We start from the raw sequence: 25,489 nt of genomic DNA, 5'->3' as shown, positions 1-25,489 counted from the left end.
AATACTTGCATGCCAGTTTGACTCAAGATACTGAGGTGGTGGTTTAAAGTGGAAAATGGATTAAGGATGTAGCAGGAAAGACAAGTTTAAGGGACAGGATATGATTTCCAGTTTTGAATACCCTGAGCCTGAGATGTCAGCAGATCACCTCTGTAAAGGTATTACAGAATTGGGACTCAGATGAGAGGTCTCTCTAGACCTCTGGCTAGAAATATAGGTTCAGGAATTATCTGATAGAGGTGATAGTTCAAGCCATGAGACTAGATCATTTCACTGAGGAAGGAAGAAGAAAACCTAGGGCAAAGACTTGAATATACACCCATCATTGGGTGTCCAAAGGAAGGAAATATTACTCTGTCTGCAGAACAAGATAAGTACCTAGAATTAGAGCTATGTAAAATGATAAAAGTTCATTTTGCCCCTGGATATCTTATTCAGAAACATCTGTGTGAATAAATGGGATAGTGCTAACATAATGTTTGTTCTTTTCCCTTCTACATGCATGGTGTGGCCCTGGGTTAGAGTGCTAGGCAGGGAGAGGGGAAGCTTAAAAGGCAATTCTGAACAATTTTTTTTTTAAAGAATTGTAAGATATTTATTTAAAAACATTTATTTATTTATTTGGCTGTGCCGGGTCTTCGTTGCGGCATGCAGGATCCTTTAGTTGCAGCATGTGAACTCTTAGTTGCGGCATGTGGGATATAGTTCCTGGACCAGGGTTCAAACCTGGCCCCCCTGCATAGGGAGCGTGGAGTATTATCCATTGGACCACCAGGAAGTGCCCCCAGTTCTTTACTATAAATAACATATATAATAATTTATCACTCTGAACTGAGGTAAACGATGAGTTAATATGTGTCTGTGCTTAGAACAGAGCCTGGTTTATCTTAATCACTCATTAAATGTAAACTGTTGTTTGTTTTTATTATTTCTATAAACTGGATGGAGAGGCTAAAAATACATGAAAATTAGATAAAACTTATATAATTTGGTTTATATTATCTGATGGCTGTGTATAATTAGATTGTTAAACGAGTAAGCTTATGTGGGGAAGGATAAGGGTTTGTTTAATTTGGAGTATTTGGTTAACAAGTTTCTTCGAGGAGGTAGACTTGAGCTGGTTTTGAAGGCGTGAGAAGGCTTTTTAGATGGGCAGGATTTTCTGGCAAGGAGAGTAAAATGAAGAGCAGTATGAGTTGAGGCAGAGTAAAGGCAAAGGCAACAAAAATGTTCTTGATCAGTAAACCATTTCTAGAAAAGGCTCACTTTTGTTATTCTGAAGTTTATCTTTTGTTATGAAATGGCGGGTGATTATTAGATGATGAAATCATAGGCCAGGTAATCTTTAAAGATTGTGATGCTAGAAGGGAAGCTGGAGGTAGTGATTGTTCCAATTCTTAATGCCTGAAAGTTAACCTTATCATTACATATTTGCTTCCTAAAACTTCATTTATTTCCTGTTAGGTTTTGTGGGTATCTTTTACGAAACATTGATTTCTCTGGATTTTATTCAGAGCCGCAGAAATAAGCTTCAGGATGATGTGTATTGGGAAGTTACTGAGGAATTAATTTTTGCTACTTTATGAAGAAATCCTTATTTTAAAAAAATTCTGTGGAAGTGTGCACTTCCTTCTTCAGAGTAGGTGTATTTAGGTAGAGATTTTGCAGTTTCAGAATCAGCCTTATTTATCAGTCATTAATGTTCGTGGGTAAGAAATATCAGGTAATATTATGGTACTAACTTGGTATGTAGTTCCACTTTGTTCAAAATTGTTTTAAGATTTGCCTCTGCATACGCATAATAATTTGACCTTGATGTAAGTTTCCTTTTTCTTTTAGAACTCACTGGACAGCCCCCCCTGCCCTCCAAATTTAGTGCTATACATAATAGTAATGTCTACTAGGTACCTTCATACTCTCATCTTTTTAAAAAAATCTGTATATTTGTAGAATTTTGTGTGTGCTTGGACTTTGAGATTTAGAAATTTCATCAGGATATGATTAGATGGAAGTTTATTCATTGTTTTTTTTTTCTCTTTAAAAAATGGTACAGTGAAGTTGCATTTTTGGTTAGACATTAGGTTTAAATTCAGCCAGTAATGTGAAAACTGCATATTATCATTTTCTCATTTAAATACCTTAGGAAGACCCTACACTGGAGGCTGATATTTCATCTCAGTAAGTTGGGCTTAGATAACTTTTCTTCTTAGTCTTGGAACAAGTTATTTCTTTTGTTGACTACTAAATAAAGACGAAGACTTGCATTTGTATTGTTCAAAATCATTTTTTTTTTAACTCTAGAACTGAAGTGTGATGAGATGCACATACTAAGAGAGGCACACTGGAGCTGAGCTCAACTAGGAGAACAACAAGTTCATATCTCATATTGCATGCTTATACTGAATGGCAGGTAGAATGGTTCTATTTAATATTTTCTCATGTATGATTGAATTCATTTAACTTAAAATGTGTGTATGATATCATTTCTCTTTATTAGTGAGTTTTGTTGTTGTTCTGAACACACGAATCTATTTTAGGGTAGGAAAATTTCTTCTATTACTTTACTACCTATACTCTGTTTTCTCTTTCTGGAATTCCACATAAGTATATTTTCTCTGTCTCTTTTCTCTATGACACTTCATTTCCCCCTTTTTTTGGTGTGTCAATTTTTGCTTTATATGTTTTGAGGCTATATTATTAGATGCATACGGATTTAGAATTGCTGTCTTTCTGGTGATTAAAGTCTACTTTTTTCTGATTTTGATATAGCTATATCAGCTGTTTTGCTTAGTGTTAAAATAAGAGTTTTCACCCTTTCACTTTCAGCCATTTTTATAGTCGTATATTTATGTTGTATATGTAGCATACTCTTAGGTTTTCTTCTTCTTTATTTAGACTGACAATTTTTGCCTTTTTTTCTAGAGCTCTTAGTCTATTTACATATAATGTAATGGCTAATATATTCAGCTTTAAATCTTCCATTTTTATTATTTACTTCTCATTGCTTTGCCTGTTCTGTGGTCCCCTTTCTCTTTTTTCTTGATGCCTTTTGGTTATCTTCAGTTATGCAGTTTTTCCCTCTCTTTTAGTTACCAGTTATATATTCTTTTACTATTCATTTAGTGGTTCTTAACACATTATTGACTGGGATTTTTGCAGACACTAACGCCTGTGGCCATAATACGTCTCCGGTCAAAAATGTGTTAAATGTATCTTTGACTTATTACTTTTACCATTTATTGGATAATACAAGACCTTTTGAACACCTTAATTCTATTTGTCCTTTTCTTATAATTTTTGTTATTGTTGTGTATTTTAGTTCTGTTTATATTTGATAGCCACATGACATTATTATTTTATAAGCCATTCTTGATTTAGATTTATCCATGTTGCTTTTATTTGTCAGTTGCTCTTCATTTCTTTCTGCATCTCTGAGCTTCTATTTGGGGTCATTTCCTTCTGCCTGGAGAATATCCTTCAGTATTTAGTTAGGTCTCCTGGAGATGAATTCACTCAGCTTTTGTCTGTCTGAAAACATCTTTATTTCATCTTCAATTTTGATGTTTTTGGTGGGGGCTGCTGGATGTAGAATTCTAGGTGACAGTTTTTTTCTTTCAGCCCTTTAAGAATGTCATTCCATTGTCCACTGAACTCCATTTTTGATGAGAAATCAGCCATAAGTCTTATTTTTACTCTCTTGTGGGGAATGTGCTTCTCTCCCTCTTTCCCCCTTTGGACACTTTTAAGATTTACTCTCTATCTATGATATTCAGAAATCTGACTGTGATGAGCCTCGTTGTGATTTTCTTTGTATTTATCATTCTTGCTGAGTTTCTTGTATCCGTGGAATGATTACTTTCATCATTTTTGGAAAGTTCTTGGCCATTATCTCTTCAAATATCTTTTCTTCCCCATTGGAGTTTAGGCTTAAGGCTTCTCTGAACCCTCATCATTCTGATGGGTTCAGAAAAACGATGGTTTTTGTAGTTTATCTGTGTTGTTTTGGTTGTTGAGGTAAGAGTGACAGTCTCTTATGACTTTCTGCGTTCTAACCAGAGGCAGCACTCCATTTATTGGTTTCCTAATTTCATTTATTGTATTTTTCAGATCTAGAATGTCTGTTTTGTTTTCTTTTATAGTTTCTAGGTCTCTGCTGAAATTCTCCATACTGTATCTTTATTCCTTAACCCATCCTGTCATACGTGTTACCATGAAGGTTTACTTTTATATTTGTTATTTCTCCTGGTTTTGGGGTTGTCTTTTGTTTTTATGTGCTTGTTTATTTGTGATTGAGTGCCAGGGATTGTTTATGAAAAATTATAGACATAATCTGAATGCTACTATCTTCTCTCAGAAAGGATTTACCTTTGCTTCTCTTCTGGAATGTGGTTATATGAAGTCACTAATAATTTCAGGTCACTTTAATCCATTCAGGGATTGAGATGATTTAAAATTGGGCTTCAGACCTTATGAGTTGAAATATTTTGGGTTTACTTTTATTTCTTGTATGTAGCCCTTTGAGGTCCTAATCCACAGTTTAAGAGGTTTATCCTCCTCCTTGGCAGGTCCTCACTCCAATTTTTGTCCCCTCAGGGCTTACGTCTGTCAAGAGCTATGCTCATCTTCTCAGCCTCTTCAGCAGTAGTGGCCTTTAGAATCCACAGATACCTCTAGGTTAAAAAAAAGCTCCAAATACCAGGTTTATTTATTTTGATTTTCTCATTTTCTAGATCTTGGTCCCTTAATTCCTCATGACCTTGATTGCCCTCACACAGATCTTTTGTATTTTGTCTAGTTTCTTTATTTCTCCTTAGTGGAAGAGTTGGTCCGAACTGCCTACTCCATCATTCCTGGAAGCTGAACTCTTGCAATGCCCCTTTTCGTCTTTTCTCTTATTTATGTTCTGTTAGAAATTTTCACGCTTGTCTGGTTTTTTGTCATGTGCAATCTGCATTTGTTGCCCCTGCTGTATTTCTTTGAAAAATAATTCAGTTGTTTTGGGGCTGAAAGCAGTCTGTCCTGATTTCAGATTCTCTTTTCATGTGCATGGTATTCTCTTAAGTTTTTTTAGGATTTCTACAGTTGAGATTTCTGTAGTTAGGAATTCTAGTACTTTAAAGTTTTCTCTCAGTAAATTTTCCAGGTGAAAAATTTTGTTTCAGTTGATAGATCACTGCTTTAGCTCCTGGGTCTTTTAAAGTGTCTATTGATGGGTACTTGTAATGATGGGATGGTGTCTGTGCGTGCAGAGTATTGCTAGTTGAGATGGACTCTTAAACTTACGTGGGTTCGTGTTCTAATGTTTCAGGTCTAGATGAAAGGAGAAAATTTTAGACTTGCAGTAATTTTGTGTTGCTAGATCGTTGGTTTGTAGGGAGTAGGGGTGCAAGGTATAGTCATACTGCTGTGAAATAGGTTTACTGCTACTGTGTTTGTTTTCAGTGCTGGAATTAAAAAATTCACAATTTAAATGCTGGCAATTGGCTGTGGAACTAGCAGTAGCAGCCTCTTCTCTTTCTGCCCCTTGTCTCAAAACTTCACTTCACACATGATCTGCAATGTGAATGCTCTGCCAGGTGCTTTGCCAGGCTTTTTTCTTGGAGGCACCCCAGGCCCACATATGGTTGGCACTCTTCTGTGATTTTCAGTGGGCTACAGATTTTTCCCCTGGGTTTTTCTTTTAATCTATTCCTTTGATTATTTCAGCGGGTATTGGGGGTGGAGTGTTGGGTAGGCATTGATTACATTTATGAGCTCAGTTTTGCCATCTTGAACTGATAATCTACACTGTGTGTGTGTTTTCTCTTTTTCAGTTGGTTTAGTTTGGTGTCTGACCCAATTAAAAAAGAATAGTTTTATTATTTTCTTTTTACTTTTATGTACATGTAGGTTATAATGCAATTTCTGAAGGACTCTAATAGGCTAATTAACTCTTGCCTGATACGAACTCGTATGGAATGGGGTATTTTTTATTCCACAGACATTTTTGTGAATGTTGAGTATGTTTTCAGGACTGTGCTAGGTTTTGGGATTACAGACTTCAGCAAGTCTCTTAATCTTATATACCTATTCTTGAGGCAGAGATACATTTCTCTGAGGCTGAAAGACTTTTCTTCGGGAGAATGACAGCAGCAGTGTTCTTAAAATTTTGATTGTTTTTACCCATTGTTAAATATAAATGGGTACAAAGTATTGATAATAGTTCTTAATGTATGTAGAAAATATTCCAGTTAAAATCTTATTTATAATTTTGGCTGTGTTACTCATTTTTTTCCATATATAGTAAATTTCAGTGTATTCTCTGACCAGGTGATCGTATCAAATAATAAGGGTTTATGTTACATGCATTATTGCATTTATTCATATGTAACATATACATGGAAAGTAGGATGGCATGACTTCTTTTTAATAAGGAATTCAGAGTTCAGTAAGGTAGGTAGGACATGAAACAGAAAAGTAGAAGTGTTATGTATTCATTATGCAACCTTTTAGTTACGGGAAGAAGATTTAGGAATCTGCTTCAGTCTTAAATCTAGAATTTGCCAGTCTGAAAATCATTCTTTGCAAGTGGTTTGAATGATAAGGTATAATAGAAGGAATTAGGAAAGCAGGTAGCTGAGGCCACAGGGTGGATTGGAAAAGAAAATGGCTAGCTTCATTATGCTGTTTCAGGAAGGACAACGTTATTTCTATTATAGACATAAAATACACTATAAGGAATGTTGGCTGTCTTCACTTTATATCCAACAAGAATAGTACAATTTAGGAAAAGCTGTTTAAATTGAATCTTCCTGACTAATGTTTTGTTGTGATATAAGTTGATTTTCCTCATATGTTCATCTTAGGTTAAATACATTATTTATGTAATGTTTAAACTTGATATGACAAAGTACACTTGGTGCCAGGTTTTCAGTTTTTAATGCAGTGGCTTTCACACTTGTTCAATTGTTAGAACATCTGGAAGCAGTGGTGTGCTTTGTGAGATAATTGTGATGTATTAATACCTTTAATTACATTAAACAAATGAAGTATAATTCTGCAAGCTGTAAATATGACATATGAATGCGGTTCAACTCAGTTTCAATTGAAGAAATATTTAATCAATATTTGTTGTGTACCATAACACAAGATAATTTCGTGATGAAAATGAATTATGGAAGAGGTAGCAGAAAACAGAAGTAAGGTTCCCCTCCCCCCCCCACCTCCTCCCCAAAATCAATGGTTTATAGTATCTTTTAAGATTAGTTAAGATCTTCATAGGGGCTGGTTGCTTTAGCCAATGGCAGCATGCCTAAGTGATTCTTGAAGTATAGTCAGTATTTTTCAGAGCATCATTATACATATACTGAGATAAATCTGTGCTCCAGAGGCCTGGTAATCTGCATTTTAAGAAGCATCTGCGAGATTTCTCACAGAGCTTGAGAAGTATTTGCTAAATGTTGCCTGAAAAAAACCCCAGAATATTGCTTCTGAATTTAAAAGAAACAGTGTTTCTTTCAACACTGTTTCACCAAACAGTGTTTGGTGATGGACTGGATTTTGCAGTGAGAAACGTGTCCAAGATGATTGCTAAGGTTCTTTAGGATTTGTATAGCAGGATGGTTGATGTTATTTTTGAGGGGAAAGAAATAAGTTTATGGGGAACAAGAAGAGCATGAGCTTAATTTTGGATATAATGAATTTTGATATGCCTTATCCAGGGGGCAGTTTGTTACAGTCTGGAGTGTAGTGAAAGATGTGGGCTGTAGGTTTGTGAGTCATCTGCTTAGAGTGTATGGTTGAGTAGAGAGGATGGGCTGTTACAGGACAGAGAAGTGAGTGGAGAAATAGGAGGAAAACCAGGAGAGGGTTGTATCATAGAAGTCAAGAAGGGAGTATCAGACTTGCTGGTAGATTAAGTATGGTGAGAAGTGAAAAATGTGTTTTGCGTTTAGCTACCCATGAGTCACCCATGACCTTACTAAGAGCTTTAATTAGAATTTGGAAGCAGCTTGAGGGACAAGTGGGAAGGGAGGAAATGAAGACTGTGAGAAGTTCCAGAAATTTAGCTGTGAATGAGGATGACTGAATGCAGCAGTTGAGTCTAATAAGAATGGTGTGTGTATGTGTGTGTGTGTGTGTGTGTGTGTGTGTGTGTGTGTTTATTGGGCAAGACTCTTGAGCATGTTTAAAAGGCAGTGGAAGACTATGTGAGAGGGGTAGTTTGAATATACAAGGAAAATGAAATAATAATATAAGTTTCCTGAGAAGGTTGGGAGAATATGGGGTTGGTTCTGAGCACAAGTAGAAGGATTTACAGTAGATCAGAGAGGAGAGATAAGGCTACTCTTTAACTGGAGGGAAGGAGCGTAGAATAGGTGAATATTCTTAATAAGGAAGTGAGGTCTTCTGCTGTGCATGTAGAGGTTTGAAAAGCAAGAAACAGTTTTCAGGAGAGTTGGTGAGCAAGTAGACCAGAGTTAGGATTGTCAATACTTTAAAAAGTACTAATATGAGAATATACTGTACTAGATTTACCATGAATTTAAATTCTGTGGGGTTAACACTGTTTTCTATGCCTTTTCTCCCCTCATATGCTAGGGGCTCATGAGCTGAGCACCTTGGAGATGGTAGGTTCTCAGTAAATATTTACGCTAAACTACTATCTTTAAGTGAAAAATGCATAAACAGCAACTACTCTTGACTGACTTAAATTTTGTAGATTAATGATAGAATTAATAAATGAAGGAAGCCTCTTCCTGTAATGGTGTTTAATTCACCATTTCAACAAATCTCTCCCTGCAGCCTACTAAACTTTTCTCTTTAATTAAGTAGCTGATTTACACAGCAGATTTTGCTCATTTGAGGACTCAATCCATGTCTAAACAGATAAAGGTAACAGCTCAGGCATAGTTAAGATACATTGTAAATGCGATCAGAATTTCACCTCAGGGCAATTCACTTTTGAGACATCCATCTCTAAAAACCTGTTGTGTCTAAAAGTGGGGACTTCTATAACCAATTCTCCCTTATTCAGAGGCTAATTATGTAGTTTATTTGTCTCAAGATTAGGCACAGTCTCCTTGTTTCTCCCCTTCTAACCTATCCCTCGGTTTGGGCATTTTGTTACTCTAAGCTCATGGGTAAGGTAAGGAGAAGAAAAGCATAGAAAGTAGATAAATTAATGACTAAAATGAAGCTCTCTTGCATGTTAGTTTTTCTTTTGTCTTCTTTCTGTGCTCCATTGGAAGCTGTCAGAAGTGACTGCAGTATTCAGTGTAATAAAATGGGTTTTCAGTGTGTGAGGGAAACCCTCATCTTGTTTAGATGATAGAGATAATAACAGTTCCAGGCAGATAGAATTATTTCCCTATGTTTCCATATAGGCATATGGCTCTTTATGGGTGGGGAGTAACCCTTTTCTCTGTGTCTGTCTTCACACCCCTCCCCAGTAGCTGTCCCCTTTCTGTCAGTCTTATCCATAGCCGTAGGCATCCCCAGCCTACTCCCCCTCCTCACTGCTTACATAGATTGCTTTGCAAACATATGAAATGCTGTCATCTGGTGACCTGGGCAGAGTGTGACCAAGGTCAGGCAGGGTGCAGAGACCAGATGGAGGAATTCAAATTATGATCACTAGACCATGCCCCTCTAGGTAGTGGCCTAAACTTTTATCTCTGTATCCTCAGTGGCCTAAACTTTTACCTCTGTATCCTCAGGGCCTCAGTATCTGGCACATATTATGTCTCCAGAAATATTTTATTTTTGAATGAAAGACTATTTCAAAATCAGAGTATAGGAGGAATTACTTAATTTATCTTTCTGCTTTTGTAGATGAAAAATGTGAGGCTTAGATGCAGTAGTAGCTATTCATGTTCCTCTGACGTAGCTAATTATATTGTAGACCATACAGAGAGGTAAGTGAATATAATATGCAATTGCACCCTTCCAGGAATCCCAAGTTAAATAGAAAGTCAGCCATTTATCTAGCAGTTTGTGTGTGTGTGTGTCTGTGTCTGTCTGTGTTGGGCGGGTTGGTGGTGGTGTTTTTTGTTTGTTTGTTTCATTTTGTTTCTGGTGCCTATATTTTCTGGATACTGTGGTATGGCAGGTACAGAGTTGCAGAAGACATAGACAGCTTTTGCCCTTAAGGAACTTTTCTGATGTAACATGAGACGATGTAAGAATCAATATGTCTCAAAGTGGTATATGATTAAATGCCAAGTAAGTGGTACACCTTTATATGTGCCAATGTTATAAAATGCAAAAAATGCTCATGATCCATCATTAGGAAGATATGTATTTTCAGTTGTTTTTCTAGAAGTGGGAACAGATTTGAGTTGGGAGAACTGTACATCTGGAAGTACATGTTGGTGCTTATTGTCTACTTGATGGAGACGATGGAAGGGTGTTGCTCAGTGTAAACTGTCCATGTGGAGACCAGGCTGGTTGATGGATTCTTTTGTGTCATATGATGCCTTGAGAACTCATGAATTTTTTTCCACTGGAAGGGGACCTTCAGGATCATCTGCGTCACCCTTTCCTTTCTCTCTGGTCCACTTGATTAGATCCACCATTACTTGAGCTGTGACTGGCACTATGACACTTTCTCTTGTAGCTTATTTTCTCTCTGAATTTCCTTTATTACTAAATTTAGCAAAAAGTTCACCACGTATAAAATGGATTTCTCATATTTTCACTGTTTGGGGAATAGTTGAGTGTGGAAAGAGAGTGTAGAAATCTGGGAGGGAAATGGTGAACTATTGATTCCGGTGAATTTATCAGAAGTACAGAGAACCAGGAACTTAGGTGCAGTTCTGGTCTCCCTTTTGGCTGCTTTTGGTTTGTGATGGCATAACTTCACCTGCACATAGTCATGATGAATATTTTCCTTTTTGTTGGTAGCAGCACGGGGGTATGAATAGATCCTGTGGCATATCTAGATATAAGAAGCTATGAGGATAATGACATTTAGTACATAATATTTACCTTACTATCAAGGTGTTTGTAATCTAGTTGAAATATATTACCTTCAAAAGGTTTATAGTCTGATTGAGGGTTAAAGGACCTGAAAAAGTTAAATAACAATAGCATATATCTTGTTCTTTGTGCCAGATGAATGCTCGTTACTGTTTTCCCAGTGTCTAGAACAGTGCCACGTACATAGTTGATTTTCAGTGATGGATAAATAGAAGGTACTGACAGTAAACATAGGGGGCCTCTTGAGGGCTATGGCAGTTGGAGAAGGACTGAGATCTTGTACAGTGCAAAGGGTGAGTAACTTCATTCTGTCCAATTTTGTGTTTCTGATTCTTCCTGACCGCAACACTTCCCCCCACCCCGCAACCTCTTCAAATCCTGAAGCTGTTTCTTCCTTTTGATACCTGATTTTTTTCCTTCAGAAGCAAGCCTGACTTCTCTTTTATTTTGCCACTGCTTTGTTCATCTCCTTAACTCTTCCTTTCTTCTTCTCTTCCCAAGTCATTGCTGTTTATCTCCTAGGATTTAGAAGGATCATGTTTTGGTTTATAAGGTGACTATGTTTTCTTAGGTCCTAGTTCCCTCTTCCCGTGAAGAGGAGGTGAGGCACTATCTGGGAAAGACCTGAGTTATCAGAAAAAGTTCCAAAACATCTATGATTAAGAGGAAAATTCTGTAGGATAGGTGGTATCTTATAATAACATAGCAATTTTTGAGCCATATTTTCATGCTGTCCTAACTACATTTTGATTGGCTACGTTTTTTTAAACACAAATTAAACTAGTTATGTTCTCCACTCTCCTCAATTTTGGCAGTATAAAGGCCTGTTTCACAGAGAAGAACACGTAAACAAGTAAGTACAAGGAAGCTTGTGTGAATGAAATTCTGCTCTATAGCTCAGTGACTTTCTCTGATTTAAGATGTAGCTCTTGGCAACTTCAAATAGTTTGTGTTCTCTGAGGGAGAAGTCCAGCCTATTTAACTGTTTACTAAAAACTAATTATGAGTCTCCAATGGGAAATAAGATTCTCAGACTCATTCATTCAACAAGCATTTCTTGAGTAGCTAACATGTGTGAGGCACTGTGCTAGGTGTTGAGAGATGGGAGAAATAAGAGTTAAATGGCATATCATACATAAAAATAATCAAAATGCTGTGTAGCAAGTGATGATGCTGTAAAAGGGGTGCAGAGTGCTTTAAGAGTTCTGAAAACGGAGAAGTTACTTCCAGACAGAGTAACTCAGGTTAAACTTTATAGGAATGGTAGAATTTGAGCTGGATGGTGAAGGGCTGAGTACATGGTCCCTGCACCGGAACACAGGCTGTTGGCCCTGGCTGAGTAGAGTATGTGGAGATGGGAAGGGGGGCAGGAAATATAATGAGCAAACACCTATGAGTAAGAAAGCATTTGTGATATGAGCACAGAAAGTAATTTACTTTGAGGTTTGGAGTGTTAATGTGAAGTGGCACAAGATAGGGATGGGCGCTTGATTTGGCAATGGGGTATGTTATGAATTGGAGCAATGGGTTGAGTCTAGGCTATTTACCAAAAATTGGTGTTTCGTGGAACATTGTTCCTCTAGTCAAGAAGTATTAGTTTTATTGTGGAAAAAAAAAGTATTCTCTGCTCAAATAAGTTAGAGAATTCCTTAGGAGAGGGAGAATGATATTGATATCTTAGAATGATTTCTGTGGTATACTGTTTTCAGTTATGTTGCTGTATTAAAAACAGTGGCTGTTCCAGTGTTCTATAGATTTTGTCAGTTGAAATTTGTTGTAGTTTTTCATGATGATGTCCTTCAAGGATGGTTGAAGAGCAGCAGTGTAGGTGATTGGGCTGGCCTCACTCCCCTCTTCTCATTCCACAGATGGTTCTGTGTAATTTAGATAATGGCAGTGCTTCCTACCTTGCTGCTCAGTAAGAAGTCCAGTACACAGTAAAAGATTCTTAAAAGGCTTTAGGGACACTCTGGAGTAGGGTGTGGCATGAGCAGTTGTTGGTTATACAGGTATAAGAGATGCCCTATGTTTCGACTGTGTAAAATACAGTTGGCTAGGGGGCTTCCCTGGTGGCGCAGTGGTTGAGAGTCCGCCTGCCAATGCAGGGGACACGGGTTCGTGCCCCAGTCCGGGAAGATCCCACATGCCGAGAAGCGGCTAGGCCCGTGAGCCATGGCCGCTGAGCCTGCGCGTCCGGAGCCTGTGCTCTGCAACGGGAGAGGCCACAACAGTGAGGGGCCTGCGTACCGCAAAAAAAAAAAAAAAAAAGATGGCTATATTTTCCTCGTCTTTCTGTAAATCACTAGCAGTGCTGGGTGTTCCCAAGGTTTTGGGAACTTTAGGCAAGTTGGTTAACCTCTCTGTGCCTCAATTTTCTCCTTGTGGAAAGCTCTATATGCCAGAGACTTTAAAAAAGTGTGTCGCATGTAACAAGTCATTTACTCTGTGGTTATATAACTAGTAAGTGACAAGCAGGAATTTAATTTAGGCAAGGCTGTTAACCAGCTGGCTATACTACAATATACTAAACAGTGTAGTTTTCCCTCCTGGAATGCTGGCTTTTTAACTCTTTTTTTTTTAAATTTTACTTTATTTATTTTTTTATACAGCAGGTTCTTATTAGTTATCCATTTTATACATATTAGTGTATATATGTCAATCCCAGTCTCCCAATTCATCCCACCCCCACCTTCCCCCCTTGGTGTCCATACGTTTGTTCTCTACATCTGTGCCTCTATTTCTGCCCTGCAGACCGGTTCATCTGTACCATTTTTCTAGGTTCCACATATATGCATTAATATATGATATTTGTTTTTCTCTTTGTGACTTACTTCACTCTGTATGACAGACTCTAGGTCCATCCACCTCACTACAAATAACTCAATTTCGTTTCTTTTTATGGCTGAGTAATATTCCATTGTGTATATGTGCCACATCTTCTTTACCCATTCATCTGATGGTGGACACTTAGGTTGCTTCCATGTCCTGGATATTGTAAATAGAGCTGCAGTGAACACTGTGGTACTTGACTCTTTTTGAATTATGGTTTTCTCAGGGTATATGCCCAGTGGTGGGATTGCTGGGTCGTATGGTAGTTCTATTTTTAGTTTTTTAAGGAACCTCCATACTGTTCTCCATAGTGGCTGTATCAATTTACATTCCCATTAACAGTGCAAGAGGGTTCCCTTTTCTCCACACCCTCTCCAGCATTTTTTTTTTTCTCCAACATTTTTTGTTTGTAGATTTTCTGATGATGCCTATTCTAACTGGTGTGAGGTAATACCTCAATGTAGTTTTGATTCGCATTTCTCTAATAATTAGTGATGTTGAGCAGCTTTTCATGTGCTTCTTGGCCATCTGTTTGTCTTCTTTGGAGAAATGTCTATTTAGGTCTTCTGCCCATTTTTTTGATTGGGTTTTTTTTTTTTTAAATATTGAGCTGTATGAGCTGTTTATATATTTTGGAGATTAATCCTTTGTCTGTTGATTCATTTGCAAATATTTTCTCCCATTCTGAGGGTTGTCTTTTCATCTTGCTTGTAGTTTCCTTTGCTTTGAAAAAGCCTTTAAGTTTCATTAGGTCCCATTTGTTTATTTTTGTTTTTATTTTCATTACTCTAGGAGGTGGATCAAAAAAGATCTTGCTGTGATTTGGGTCAAAGAGTGTTCTTCCTTTGTTTTCCTCTAAGAGTTTTATAGTGTTCAGTCTTACATTTAGGTCTCTAATCCATTTTGAGTTTATTTTTGGGTATGGTGTTAGGAGGTGTTCTAATTTCGTTCTCTTACATGTAGTTGTCCAGGTTTCCCAGCACTACTTATTGAAGAGACCGTCTTTTCTCCATTGTATATCCTTGCCTCCTTTGTCACAGATTAGTTGACCATAGGTGCGTGGGTTTATCTCTGGGCTTTCTATCCTGTTCCATTGATGTATATTTCTGTTTTTGTGCCAGTACCATATTGTCTTGATTACTGTAGCTTTGTAGTATAGTCTGAAATCAGGGAGTCTGATTCCTCCAGCTCTGTTTTTTTCTGTCAAGACTGCTTTGGCTATTCAGGGTCTTTTGTGTCTCCATACAAATTTTAAGATTTTTTTGTTCTAGTTCTGTAAAAAAATGCCATTGGTAGTTTGATAGGGATTGCGTTGAATCTGTAGATTGCTTTGGGTAGTATAGTCATTTTCACAGTATTGATTCTTCCAATCCAAGAACGTGGTATATCTCTCTATCTGTTTGTATCATCTTTAATTTCTTTCATCAGTGTTTTATAGTTTTCTGCATACAGGTCTTTTGCCTCCTCTAAGATCAGGAACCATAGAAGGGTGCCCACTCTCACCACTGTTATTCAACATAGTTTTGGAAGTTTTAGCCACAGTAATCAGAGAAGAAAAAGAGATAAAAGGAAGCCAAATTGGAAAAGAAGTAAGACTGTCACTGCTTGCGGATGACATGATACTATAGAGAATCCTAAAGATGCCACCAGAAAACTACTAGAGCTAATCAATGAATTTGGTAAGGTTGCAGGATACAGAATTAATGCACAGAAATCTCTTGCATTCCTATACACTAAATGATGAAAAATCTGAAAGAGAAATTAAGGAAACACTCCCATTTACCATTGCTCTTTGACTCTTTAGTGTGCACTCATTCCCATCCTCTTTATTTAGTCATACCTACTTCTTCTGTGCCAATGCGAAAGGAAAGAAGTTCTTTTTAAATTGTTCAGGAATGTATATGGTGAAGAGAATGCCCGTTATTGGAGTCTTACTGTTCCTAGTTATTTACTACCCCAAATCCTTTGCTCCAAAGAGCAGAGGTTTTGCTGTGAAGTTTGGCATGTATTATATGCTGTTATGCCATACAGTAGGCCCCAAATTGTGACCCTAGGAATACAAATTGTGTATTAAAAATATTCTGGTGTTGAAACAAGGTAATTTCTAGGAAGCATTTTCCCTGAAACTAGAGTTAGTAAAGAATGCCAATAAGTTTTCTTGTTAGTCGGTGAAATTACCCAATCTTACTCTTGATCTTTTTTTTTTAATTTTAATTTTTTACTGAGGTATAATTGAAATGTAGATATAGTTGAAATGTAGATGTATATTTTAAATGTACTATTCAATCAGTATGAATATACAGTTTTAATTTTTTTGCATTTTTTAAATTGGTTTGTGAAAATATATTCTGATTTAAATAATTGTCTCCCTTTGTTTTCTGTGTGTTTGTTATGAAATTCATATGTATTTTCAAGTCATATCTTTTTTACTCAGACATATGTCAAACAATAACCTAGTAGTGGAGGTAATCTTTTGTATGATCTTCTGGTATATTTGAATAGTTTCCCTTCAAAAATGGACTGTTAGTGTTGGAGCTACATAGAGTGAATAAATTTCCTGGGAGGAAATGATAATAAAATATTCAGGAAGTTATTAGGAAATGAGAACTTGTGTTCTTGTTCACTTAGATAAGCTGCTGAGACCTTTGTGTATATCAAAACAGTTTGTATTAGAGGAAGGAATGAGAGGTTTGGCAACTTTCTTCTGATAGTGTTAGGGACTGTGGACTATAGAATGATGGGGTGTATGGTGCAAAGTTGTTTGAGAATTGTTTTTTCTCTATTTAAGTGTTTCTGTCAGGGAAGAAAAGTGAGAGTTTTCTGAAGCTGGGTTATGTAAATAAGAGCCCAGTAGGGAAAACTGTTCCCTACATTCCCCTCCTTGGTTCTACTAACAGTTTTTCTTCCTCATGCTTTGTTCTCATGTCATCATTAGACTGTTGGGCTCTGTCCTTAATTTTAGCCATTTTGTTCTAAAGTAACTAAGAGCACTGTAACTCTCTAGGCAGTATTTTTCCTTTTACTGGCTGGAATTGATGTACCAGTTGTATTTAACAAGAGGCTTGTTTTTCCTTAGCATGTGTTCATAGCAGGACGATTCACCCATAAGTTGATGAGTTCTGCATCCCCTCATTTGCAGGGACCCCTTTTAGGGTCTGGGAGAGGCTCTAGCAATGTGTTCAGTACTTATATATTTCTGTACAATCTGCAAAAGTGAGACTTTTTCCCTATTCTTTTTCTTACAAAAGGCCCCCAAATTATATATTCTGCAAACCTCACAAAACTCAGATCAGCCCTGGTTCATGAGGCAGCTTGGGTATTGATTTCTAATCGTGGCTGAAGTAGATTTGAAGGATACCAGGAAGGAAATATTAGTGAGGAAGCTGAGCTATTGCCTGGTATTTGCAGTGGCGAGGGGTCTCTTTCTGAGTGTCGGGAGCCATGGCTGCTGCTTCTGCAAACATGGGCCAGGAAGAGGCAGGAGAAGTTGGATTAGGGCTGGAGGAGGAGAGGTGGAGGGGAGGGTTTGCCACAGCCAGGGTGGTGAGCAGGTGAGGATGTTCTCCTTAGATTGAAAAGATGCATTTGCAAGAAGTGTTTCCAATAGCATCTTAAAATAACTGAAGAGTCATTCCAAGGTAGTATATTTCATCTTGAAATTTAATACATTTTTAGAATTTAAGAATCATTTTAATGAAAATTTTTGAAAAGTCAATTTCTTAATTAACTGCTTCACTTGAGATTAGTGTTTATTGATTAGAATATTTTTCTGAAAACACCGAAATGTCACTGGTTTTTTGGGTTGCTATAACTTGGGTTTTGATAGCTTCTTGGTTTGGTAGGTGTTTCTCCTCTTTGTCCTTTCTTCTCTTTATTCATGTCTTTCTTCACAATTTCTTTTCGTCTCTTGCTTTCCTTACTTTTGGATTCAAAGCTCTTTTTTACACTTCTGAGGGTTTTGAATGACTGGACTGTGGATAACCACATTTTAAAATTGTATTTTAGTGTTCTGCTTTCTTTAAAGATAATTGTGTGCCCTGCATGGCCTGGAGACAGATTTACAGTTAAATAGATGTGTAATGTTCTAAGGAGCAATCACATCTAGCCTGTGATTAACTGGCTCAGGTTCAAATATGCTTAAAATTATTTCACTTTTCCTAAAATTCCTTCTAATTGGACTAACTTCTCAGGACTGTTAAGAGCATTTCTAGAAAGTTGCATGGATCTGCCACCTGGTGGTGAAATATTACAGCAAGCACTAAATATTTGATGAGAGTTTAGATTTAGAGTCTACTTAGCCTCTTTAGATATGACATTTTCTTCCCGTAAGTTTTCTTTGAGTGAGAAAAAGTTACTTAAACATGACAGAACAGGGAAATTTTGACTAATGTATTACTGTTGACTGCCTTGTATAGGACTCTTCCTGGCTTATGAAAATTGTTTATTACTGAGTTGAAATAGTTACTCTAGTCACTATGAGAATGTACTCCCCTTGAATTTGAAAGAGATGAGCTTTTTGAGAAGAAAAGTTTGTCGTTAATTATTCTGAAACTTTTAATATGAATAATCATTGACTCAGAAAAAGATATCAGGACAAAGACAATTTTTTGGAGAGAGAAATAAAACATTCTGTTTATTCACTTTGAAAAACAGCCAGAGGCGTTTTAAAGTTTTTTTTAAGCAAATACATTAACAGTATTTAATGGCCCTAAATTAGCTTATTAATACAAATAAATATTTATTATATACTGGGCACTGTATTAGGTATAGAAGAGAAAGGCGTGAATAACAACCCAAATGTCTTCTGTCCTTGTGGAGTTTATAAATTAGCAAGGGAGGCATACATACAGCGTACTTATAATTTAATTTCACTAAATATGGCCTGATTGTTTTCCAGAATGTTTGTATTCATTTATACTCCCACCAGCAGTACATGTGAATTACCATCTCCTCTATCCTTGCCAATATTTGATAGGACTTAATCTTTCTAACCTGCCATTTTGACACAGGTATAGTGTTATTTCAGTGTTGGTTGGATTTGCATTTTTCTGATTACTAATAGGTCTTGCGATGATTGCAGCCATTTAGCTGTCTGCTTCCTTAACTTTCCTATTTACATCCTGTATGAATTTTTATGTCAGATTTCTGGTCTGTCTTGTTGATTTGCAGTTCTTTTTATATTCCTGATAACTAATGAGTCTTGTAGTGATTGCAACCATTCAGCTCTCTGCTTCTGTAACTTTTTAATTTACATTTTATATTCATTTTTGTGTCAGGTTTCTAGTTTTTCTTTAATTTGCAGCTCTATGTACATTCCTGATATCATTTTTGTTGATTCTAGACGTTGCAAATCATTTTTCTCTGTCATCTGTTTACTTTGCCTGTGGTGTCCTTTGAACAGAAATAATTAATTTTCATGTAGTTAAATCCATTGTTTTTTAAAAATTTCACTTTACTCTTTGGGCATTTTTGTGTTAGTGACCCTTTGTCTCCTACATTCTCTTCTTCCTTAATAGTTTCAGATTTCACATTTAGATAACAAATATCTATCGAGTACCTGCTATATTCTAGGTATTGGGTACAGAATTGTCAACTAGATATAATGAGTACTTAGCTGAACCATAGAGCTTTTCATAAGCTCTGTGAAAGATGCTCTTTCATAGAGCATCAGAACAACCGGATGGATAGTGGTATTATTTACTGATGTAGGAAACATAGGTGATGAGAAAGTTTGGGGCAAGAGTGGGGGTTGGGTAAAGGTAATTAATTCTGTTAAAAATTTAAATTAATATATTATAAAATTAACTTTGCATGCATGTACAGTTCTGTGAGTTTTATCAGAGTATGGTGGATTCCTTTAACCATTCACTTGGTGAAGGATGACTGGATTGTCTTCAGTATGTGGGGATTATGAATAAAACTGTTACTAACATTTATGTACAGGTTTTGTGTCAACAGTTTTTCATTTCTCTAGGGTAAATATCCCTGAGTGAGATTGCTGGGCCACGTAGAAGGTGTTTAACTTTATAAGAAACTGCCAACCTGTTATCCAGAGTGGCTGTACTTCTTTATATTCCCTCCAACAGTATATGAGAGTTCTAATTGCTTGGTATCCTTACGAGTACTTGCTATTGTCAGTTTTTGTTTTGTTTTATTTGTCATTCTAATAGGTGTGTAGGGATATCTTGTATTTTAAGTTTGCATTTCTTGGGCTTCCCTGGTGGCGCAGTGGTTAGGAGTCCGCCTGCCAATGCAGGGGACATGGGTTCGAGCCCTGTCCGGGAGGATCCTGCATGCCGCAGAGCAGCTAGGCCCGTGCACCACAGCTACTGAGCCTGAGAAGCCCGTGCACCGCAACGAGGAGTAGCCCCCGCACGCCGCAACTAGAGAAAGCCGGTGCGCAGCAACAAAGACCCGATGCAGCCAAATACAAATAAAATTGATTCTTTAAAAAAAAAAAAAAGTGCATTTCTCTAGTGACTAATGTTGTTGAGCGTCATTTCCTGTGCTTACTTGCCATTGTTGGTGAAATATCCATTTAAATCTTTTGCCCGTTAAAAAAATTAGGCTGTTTTCTGATGGTTGAGTTTTCAGTTTTTAGTTCTTATATAGCCTGTTAACAATTTTCTTTGTTAATGGTTTGCAAATATTTTCTCCCAGTCTTTTATCTTTTCATACCCTCAGTCTTTCACAGAGCAAAAGATTTAAACTTTGATGAGGTTTGAATTATCATTTTATTTTCCTTTATGAATTATGTTTGTAGTGTTATGTATAAGAACACTTTGTCTAATTCAGGTTTACAAATTTTTTCTTCTCTGATTTCTTTTAGAATTTTATAGCTTACATTTGATATTTAGATGTATGATTCATTTTGAGTTTTCTTTTTTTTTTTTTTTGTGGTACGCAGGCCTCTCACTGTTGTGGCCTGTCCCGTTGCGGAGCACAGGCTCCGGACGCGCAGGCTCAGCGGCCATGGCTCATGGGCCTAGCCGCTCCGCGGCATGTGGGATCTTCCCGGACCAGGGCACGAACCCGTGTCCCCTGCATCGGCAGGCAGACTCTCAACCACTGTGCCACCAGGGAAGCCCTTGAGTTATTTTTTATGTAAAGTTTCTCTGTCCTCTTTTCTTTTTGTGGCATATGGATGTTCTGTTTTTCCAGCCCTATTTGTTGAAAAGACTGTCGTTTCTCCATTGAATTGTATTTGCATCTATGTCAGAAATCAGTTACCATAATTGTGTGAGTCCATCTCTGGATTCTCTGTTTGGTTCCAGTGATCTACATGTCTGTCCTTCTGCTAATACCTCATTATTATTGTAGCTTTGTAGTGAGTCTTAAAATAGGGTAGTTTGAATTCTCCAACTTTGTTCCTAATTTTTGAAATTCTTTATTCTACTTTGTTTGCCTTTGCACATACATTTTAGTCATCTTGTCTTTATCTACAAAAATTCTGGTTGGGATTATGATTGGAATTGTATTAAATCCATAGAACAATTTGGGAAGAATTGACATTTTAACTGTGTGAGTCTTTCAGTCCATGAACAAAATATCTTTTCATTTATTAAGGTCACCTCTGATTTCTTTCATCCATATTTTATAGTTCTCAGATACTTAAATATTTCATGTTTTTAGAGCTGTTGTGAATGGTTTTGTTTTCTAATTTTGATTTCTAATTGTTGATTGCCAGTATGTAGAAATATGATTGATTTTTTGTATGTTGACCTTGTGTCCTTTGACCTTGCTTAACTCACTTAATAGTTCTAGAAGCTTTTTTGTAGATCCCTTGTGATTTTCAAATACGGTCTGCAACTAGTGACACCCTTATTTCTTTATTTCTGATCTATATGCCTTTTATTAATTTTTCTTGCCATGTTATACCGGCTAGGATTTCCAGTAAAGTGCGATACAGTAATGGTAAGTGTCGACATCTTTGACTTGTTCCTGATCTTAGGAGGAGAGCAGTTCAGTCTTTCACCATTAAATATGATGTTAGCTTTAGAGTTTTTGTGGATGCCATTTATCAAGTTAAGAAGTTTCTATTCCTAGTTTGCTGACAGTTTTTATCATGAATAGAAGTTGAATTTTGTCAAGGACTTTTCTGCATCTTTTGGTAAGATCATGCAGTTTTCCTTTTTCGTCTGTTACTCTGGTAGATTACATTGATTAATTTCTGATTATAAAAGTAATCTTACATTCCTGGGATAAACTCCTACTTGGTCATGACTTAGTATTCTTTTAATATATTGATGGATTTTATTTGCTAATATTTTCTTAAATTATTTCATCTATATTAAAGAGGAATTTTGACCTGTAGTTTTCTTGTTCTGTCTTTGTCTGGTTTTAATATCAGGGTAGTGCTGGCCTCATAAAATTAGTTATGCTGTGTTCCTTCCTTTTCTGTTTTTAGAAGAGATTGTGTAGAATGTTATTTCTTCTTTAAATATTTGGTAAAATTCAATTCTGAAACTAAATGTAAAATATAAAAATTTTCATAATCAGCATAGCAGTGTATTTATTGGAGAAAGCTAAGAAAATATTATTAGAAACTATAGAAATTTATTAAGAGAACCCAAATCACTTATCTCAGAATTCAGATGATTATGGTTAACATTTTGGAATTTTTTTTCTAGTTTTCTTCTTCTGCATATGTGCTTGTATATGTTTTAAATGCATATAAGTGCGTGTGTGTATTTAAAACAAAGTTTGGGATAATATTACAAATGTCATTTTATACCTGGACCCAGTATGGCTTCCTAATTTCATTGTATGCCATAATTTTACATAAACAGTATTCTAATGTTGAACATTTAAGTGTGATAAATGCCTTTTTTATAATTTTTTTTCCTGACAGGTTACTTAAGATTTATTTCTGGAACTAGAGTTTGACATATTGACTCTTCATAGACATTGCCAAATTGCTTTCTAGAAAGAATGTATAATTTTTTCTTCCTAATGGATACTTGAAAAATGTTTGTGTGTATATATATTTATATATTATACATAAATACATGTTAATATATGAATATGTATATACATAGTTTAAGAAATTTTAAGGACTGGAGTGTACCATTCTTAAAAGTTTAGTTTTTCAAATGACTGTGAGTGTATTTTATAAGTGTGCACACGGAGATAGTTTTGATATAGAAATTAAAACTTTTAAATTCCAACTGTGAAAAAATATCAGGAAGAAATTAATTCTGATCATGCTAACAGTGTGACCTGTGATTCACAATTTCCATAATATTATTCTCTACTGATTTTATTGAGTAATTTACACGATATACCTTTAATGAAACTGTTCTTGAAAATATGTGCTTTAAATTTTTCATAGGAAATACTTATGTCATTTGTGTCAGATAGACATCTTGATCTACAAGATTAGTGAAACAGATTCCTTTGGTGTAAAAGTAGAGAAGACTCCCAAAATAGTAGTCAGTAATCTGATTTTAGGTGTATTTTAGCAAGGTTACATATATGTAGTTAACATAAGTCATGGTTTGCTTAGGGCAGTTTTTACCTGTTGTTGCTGGTATAATTATTTTTAGTGTTCCCTCTCTCAAGAAATGTCCTGGTTTGGATAATAAATTATATAATCACCTTGTATTTGTAATAAATTGGGCCTTTTCAGAATATAAACTTGTCAAAAGCTTTGAACCAAGTTTAACCGGCTAAGGAACTTTCAGATTGGTGTTTAGGAAATTATGTGTGCTCGAGAAAAATGGCGTTTTTTGACATCTGGCACTCCCTTGTGAAACATGGTTTTCCAGTGACAGTTTTGAAAAAATCTGATTTTGTATACCAACATTTTAAAATTCGCTTTCTCAATGTATGTTCAGTTTCATTCAGTTCCCTTTAACAAAGTAACAGGACAACAATTATTGCTTCCTCCCACTGTAGACTATGTTTTCAGATCTTTGAGGTAGTGCAAAAAGCATAAATTTTATTTCCATGTCTTGGTTTGTATAGATAAAAGTCTAGACTCAAAAAGTAAAGTTAAGCCTTGCTTAATTTGTGACAGGTGTTTTGCCAAGATTCACAAAATGAAAAAGGAATCCAGATACAAAGAACACTATTTCAGGACAGCTAGAAAACAGATACAACCTGCAAAACACAAAACTATGGGATGTTTAACAAATTTATTTTATGTGTACTGTGTTCTAGGTACTATTCTAGGTTCTGGGGATGAGCACTGAATAAGATAAACATAGTTCTTGTCCTTATGGATCATATAGTCTAGTGGGGAAGACAGAACGTACACTCTATTAAAATTAGGCATTAAGTACCCTAAGCTTAAAGTAAGTACTAAAACTGCAATATCCTGGTGTGATGTGATAGGAATCCACACTTTACTGTATAATTTACACAAACCACATGGAATAGATGTGTGCAAGTCTTGCTTAGAATTTAATCAACCTAGGTGCATTTTTTCAGTTCTTGCTTACACATTTTATGTGCGTTCTTATGTAGGTTTACATTTAATCAAAATCTCAGTATTATAGTAACAACTTTTTTCCCCCACATCTTTATTGGAGTATAAATGCTTTACAGTGTTGTGTTAATTTCTTCTGTACAACAAAGTGAATCAACTATATGTATACATATATCTCCATTTCCCCTCCCACCCTCCCTATCCCGTCCCTCTAGTGTCGTCTCAAAGTACAGAGCTGATCTCCATGTGCTATGCAGCAGCTTCCCCCTAGCCATCCATTTTACATTTAGTAGTGTATATATGTCAGTGCTACTCTCTCACTTCATCCCAGATTCTCCTTCCCCACCATGCCCTCAAGTCCATTCTCTGTGCCTGTGTCTTTATTCGTGCCCTGCCACTTCAGTACCGCTTTTTAAAATTCCATATATATGCATTAGCATACGGTATTTGTTTTTCTCTTTCTGACTTACTGCACTCTGTAGGACAGATTTGAGGTCCATCCACCTCACTACAAATAATTCAATTTCATTCATTTCTATAGCTGAGTAATATTCCATTGTACATATGTGCCACATCTTTATCCATTCATCTGTTGATGGACATTTAGGTTGCTTCCATGTCCTGGCTATCGTAAATAGTGCTGCAGTGAACATTGTGGTACATGTATCTTTTTTTTTTGAATTTTACTTTATTTATTTTTTATACAGCAGGTTCTTATTAGTTATCTATTTTATACATATTAGTGTATATCTGTCAATCCCAATCTCCCAATTCATCCCACCACCCCCCGCCCCGCCACTTTCCCCCTTTGGTGTCCATATGTTTCTCTACATCTTTGTCTCTATTTCTGCCCTGCAAACTGGTTCATCTGTACCATGTTTCTAGGTTCCACATATATGCATTAAAACACGATATTTGTTTTTCTCTTTCAGACATACTTCACTCTGTATAACAGTCTCTAGATCCATCCACATCTCTACAAATGACCCAATTTCGTTCCTTTTTATGGATGAGTAATATTCCATTGTATATATGTACCACTGCTTCTTTTTCCATTCGTCCGTCGATGGGCATTTAGGTTGCTTTCATGACCTGGCTATTGTAAATAGTGCTGCAATGAACATTGGGGTGCATGTGTCTTTTTGAATTATGGTTTTCTCAGGGTATATGCCCAGTAGTGGGATTGCTGGGTCATATGGTAATTCTATTTTTAGTTTTTTAAGGAACCTCCATAGTGGCTGTATCAATTTACATTCCCACCAACAGTGTGGG

At 36.3% G+C, this 25,489-nt stretch overlaps 1 protein-coding gene across 17 annotated transcripts in view; it reads left to right on the top strand.

The window, feature by feature from the left end:
- The window catches only part of NEO1 (neogenin 1), a 240,638-nt gene that overhangs the window by 10,584 nt on the left and 204,565 nt on the right, over positions 1–25,489 (top strand). Inside the window, exon 2 of one of the 17 annotated variants that reach the window (XM_089907033.1) lies at positions 2,302–2,410. The exons of the other annotated variants lie outside the window; for them this stretch is intronic. Coding sequence (XP_089763159.1) covers positions 2,404–2,410 — 7 coding nt within the window. The 5' untranslated portion in view covers positions 2,302–2,403. The remainder of the gene's footprint in view (positions 1–2,301; positions 2,411–25,489) is intronic. 17 annotated transcript variants of the gene reach the window in all.

The sequence above is a fragment of the Delphinapterus leucas genome, chromosome 2 (genome assembly GCF_059928025.1).
Source record: "Delphinapterus leucas isolate spDelLeu-1000000601 "Yukka" chromosome 2, BTC_Dleu_Yukka2, whole genome shotgun sequence".
Taxonomy (NCBI): Eukaryota; Metazoa; Chordata; class Mammalia; order Artiodactyla; family Monodontidae; genus Delphinapterus; species Delphinapterus leucas.
This window is presented reverse-complemented; position numbering and strand designations above follow the sequence as displayed.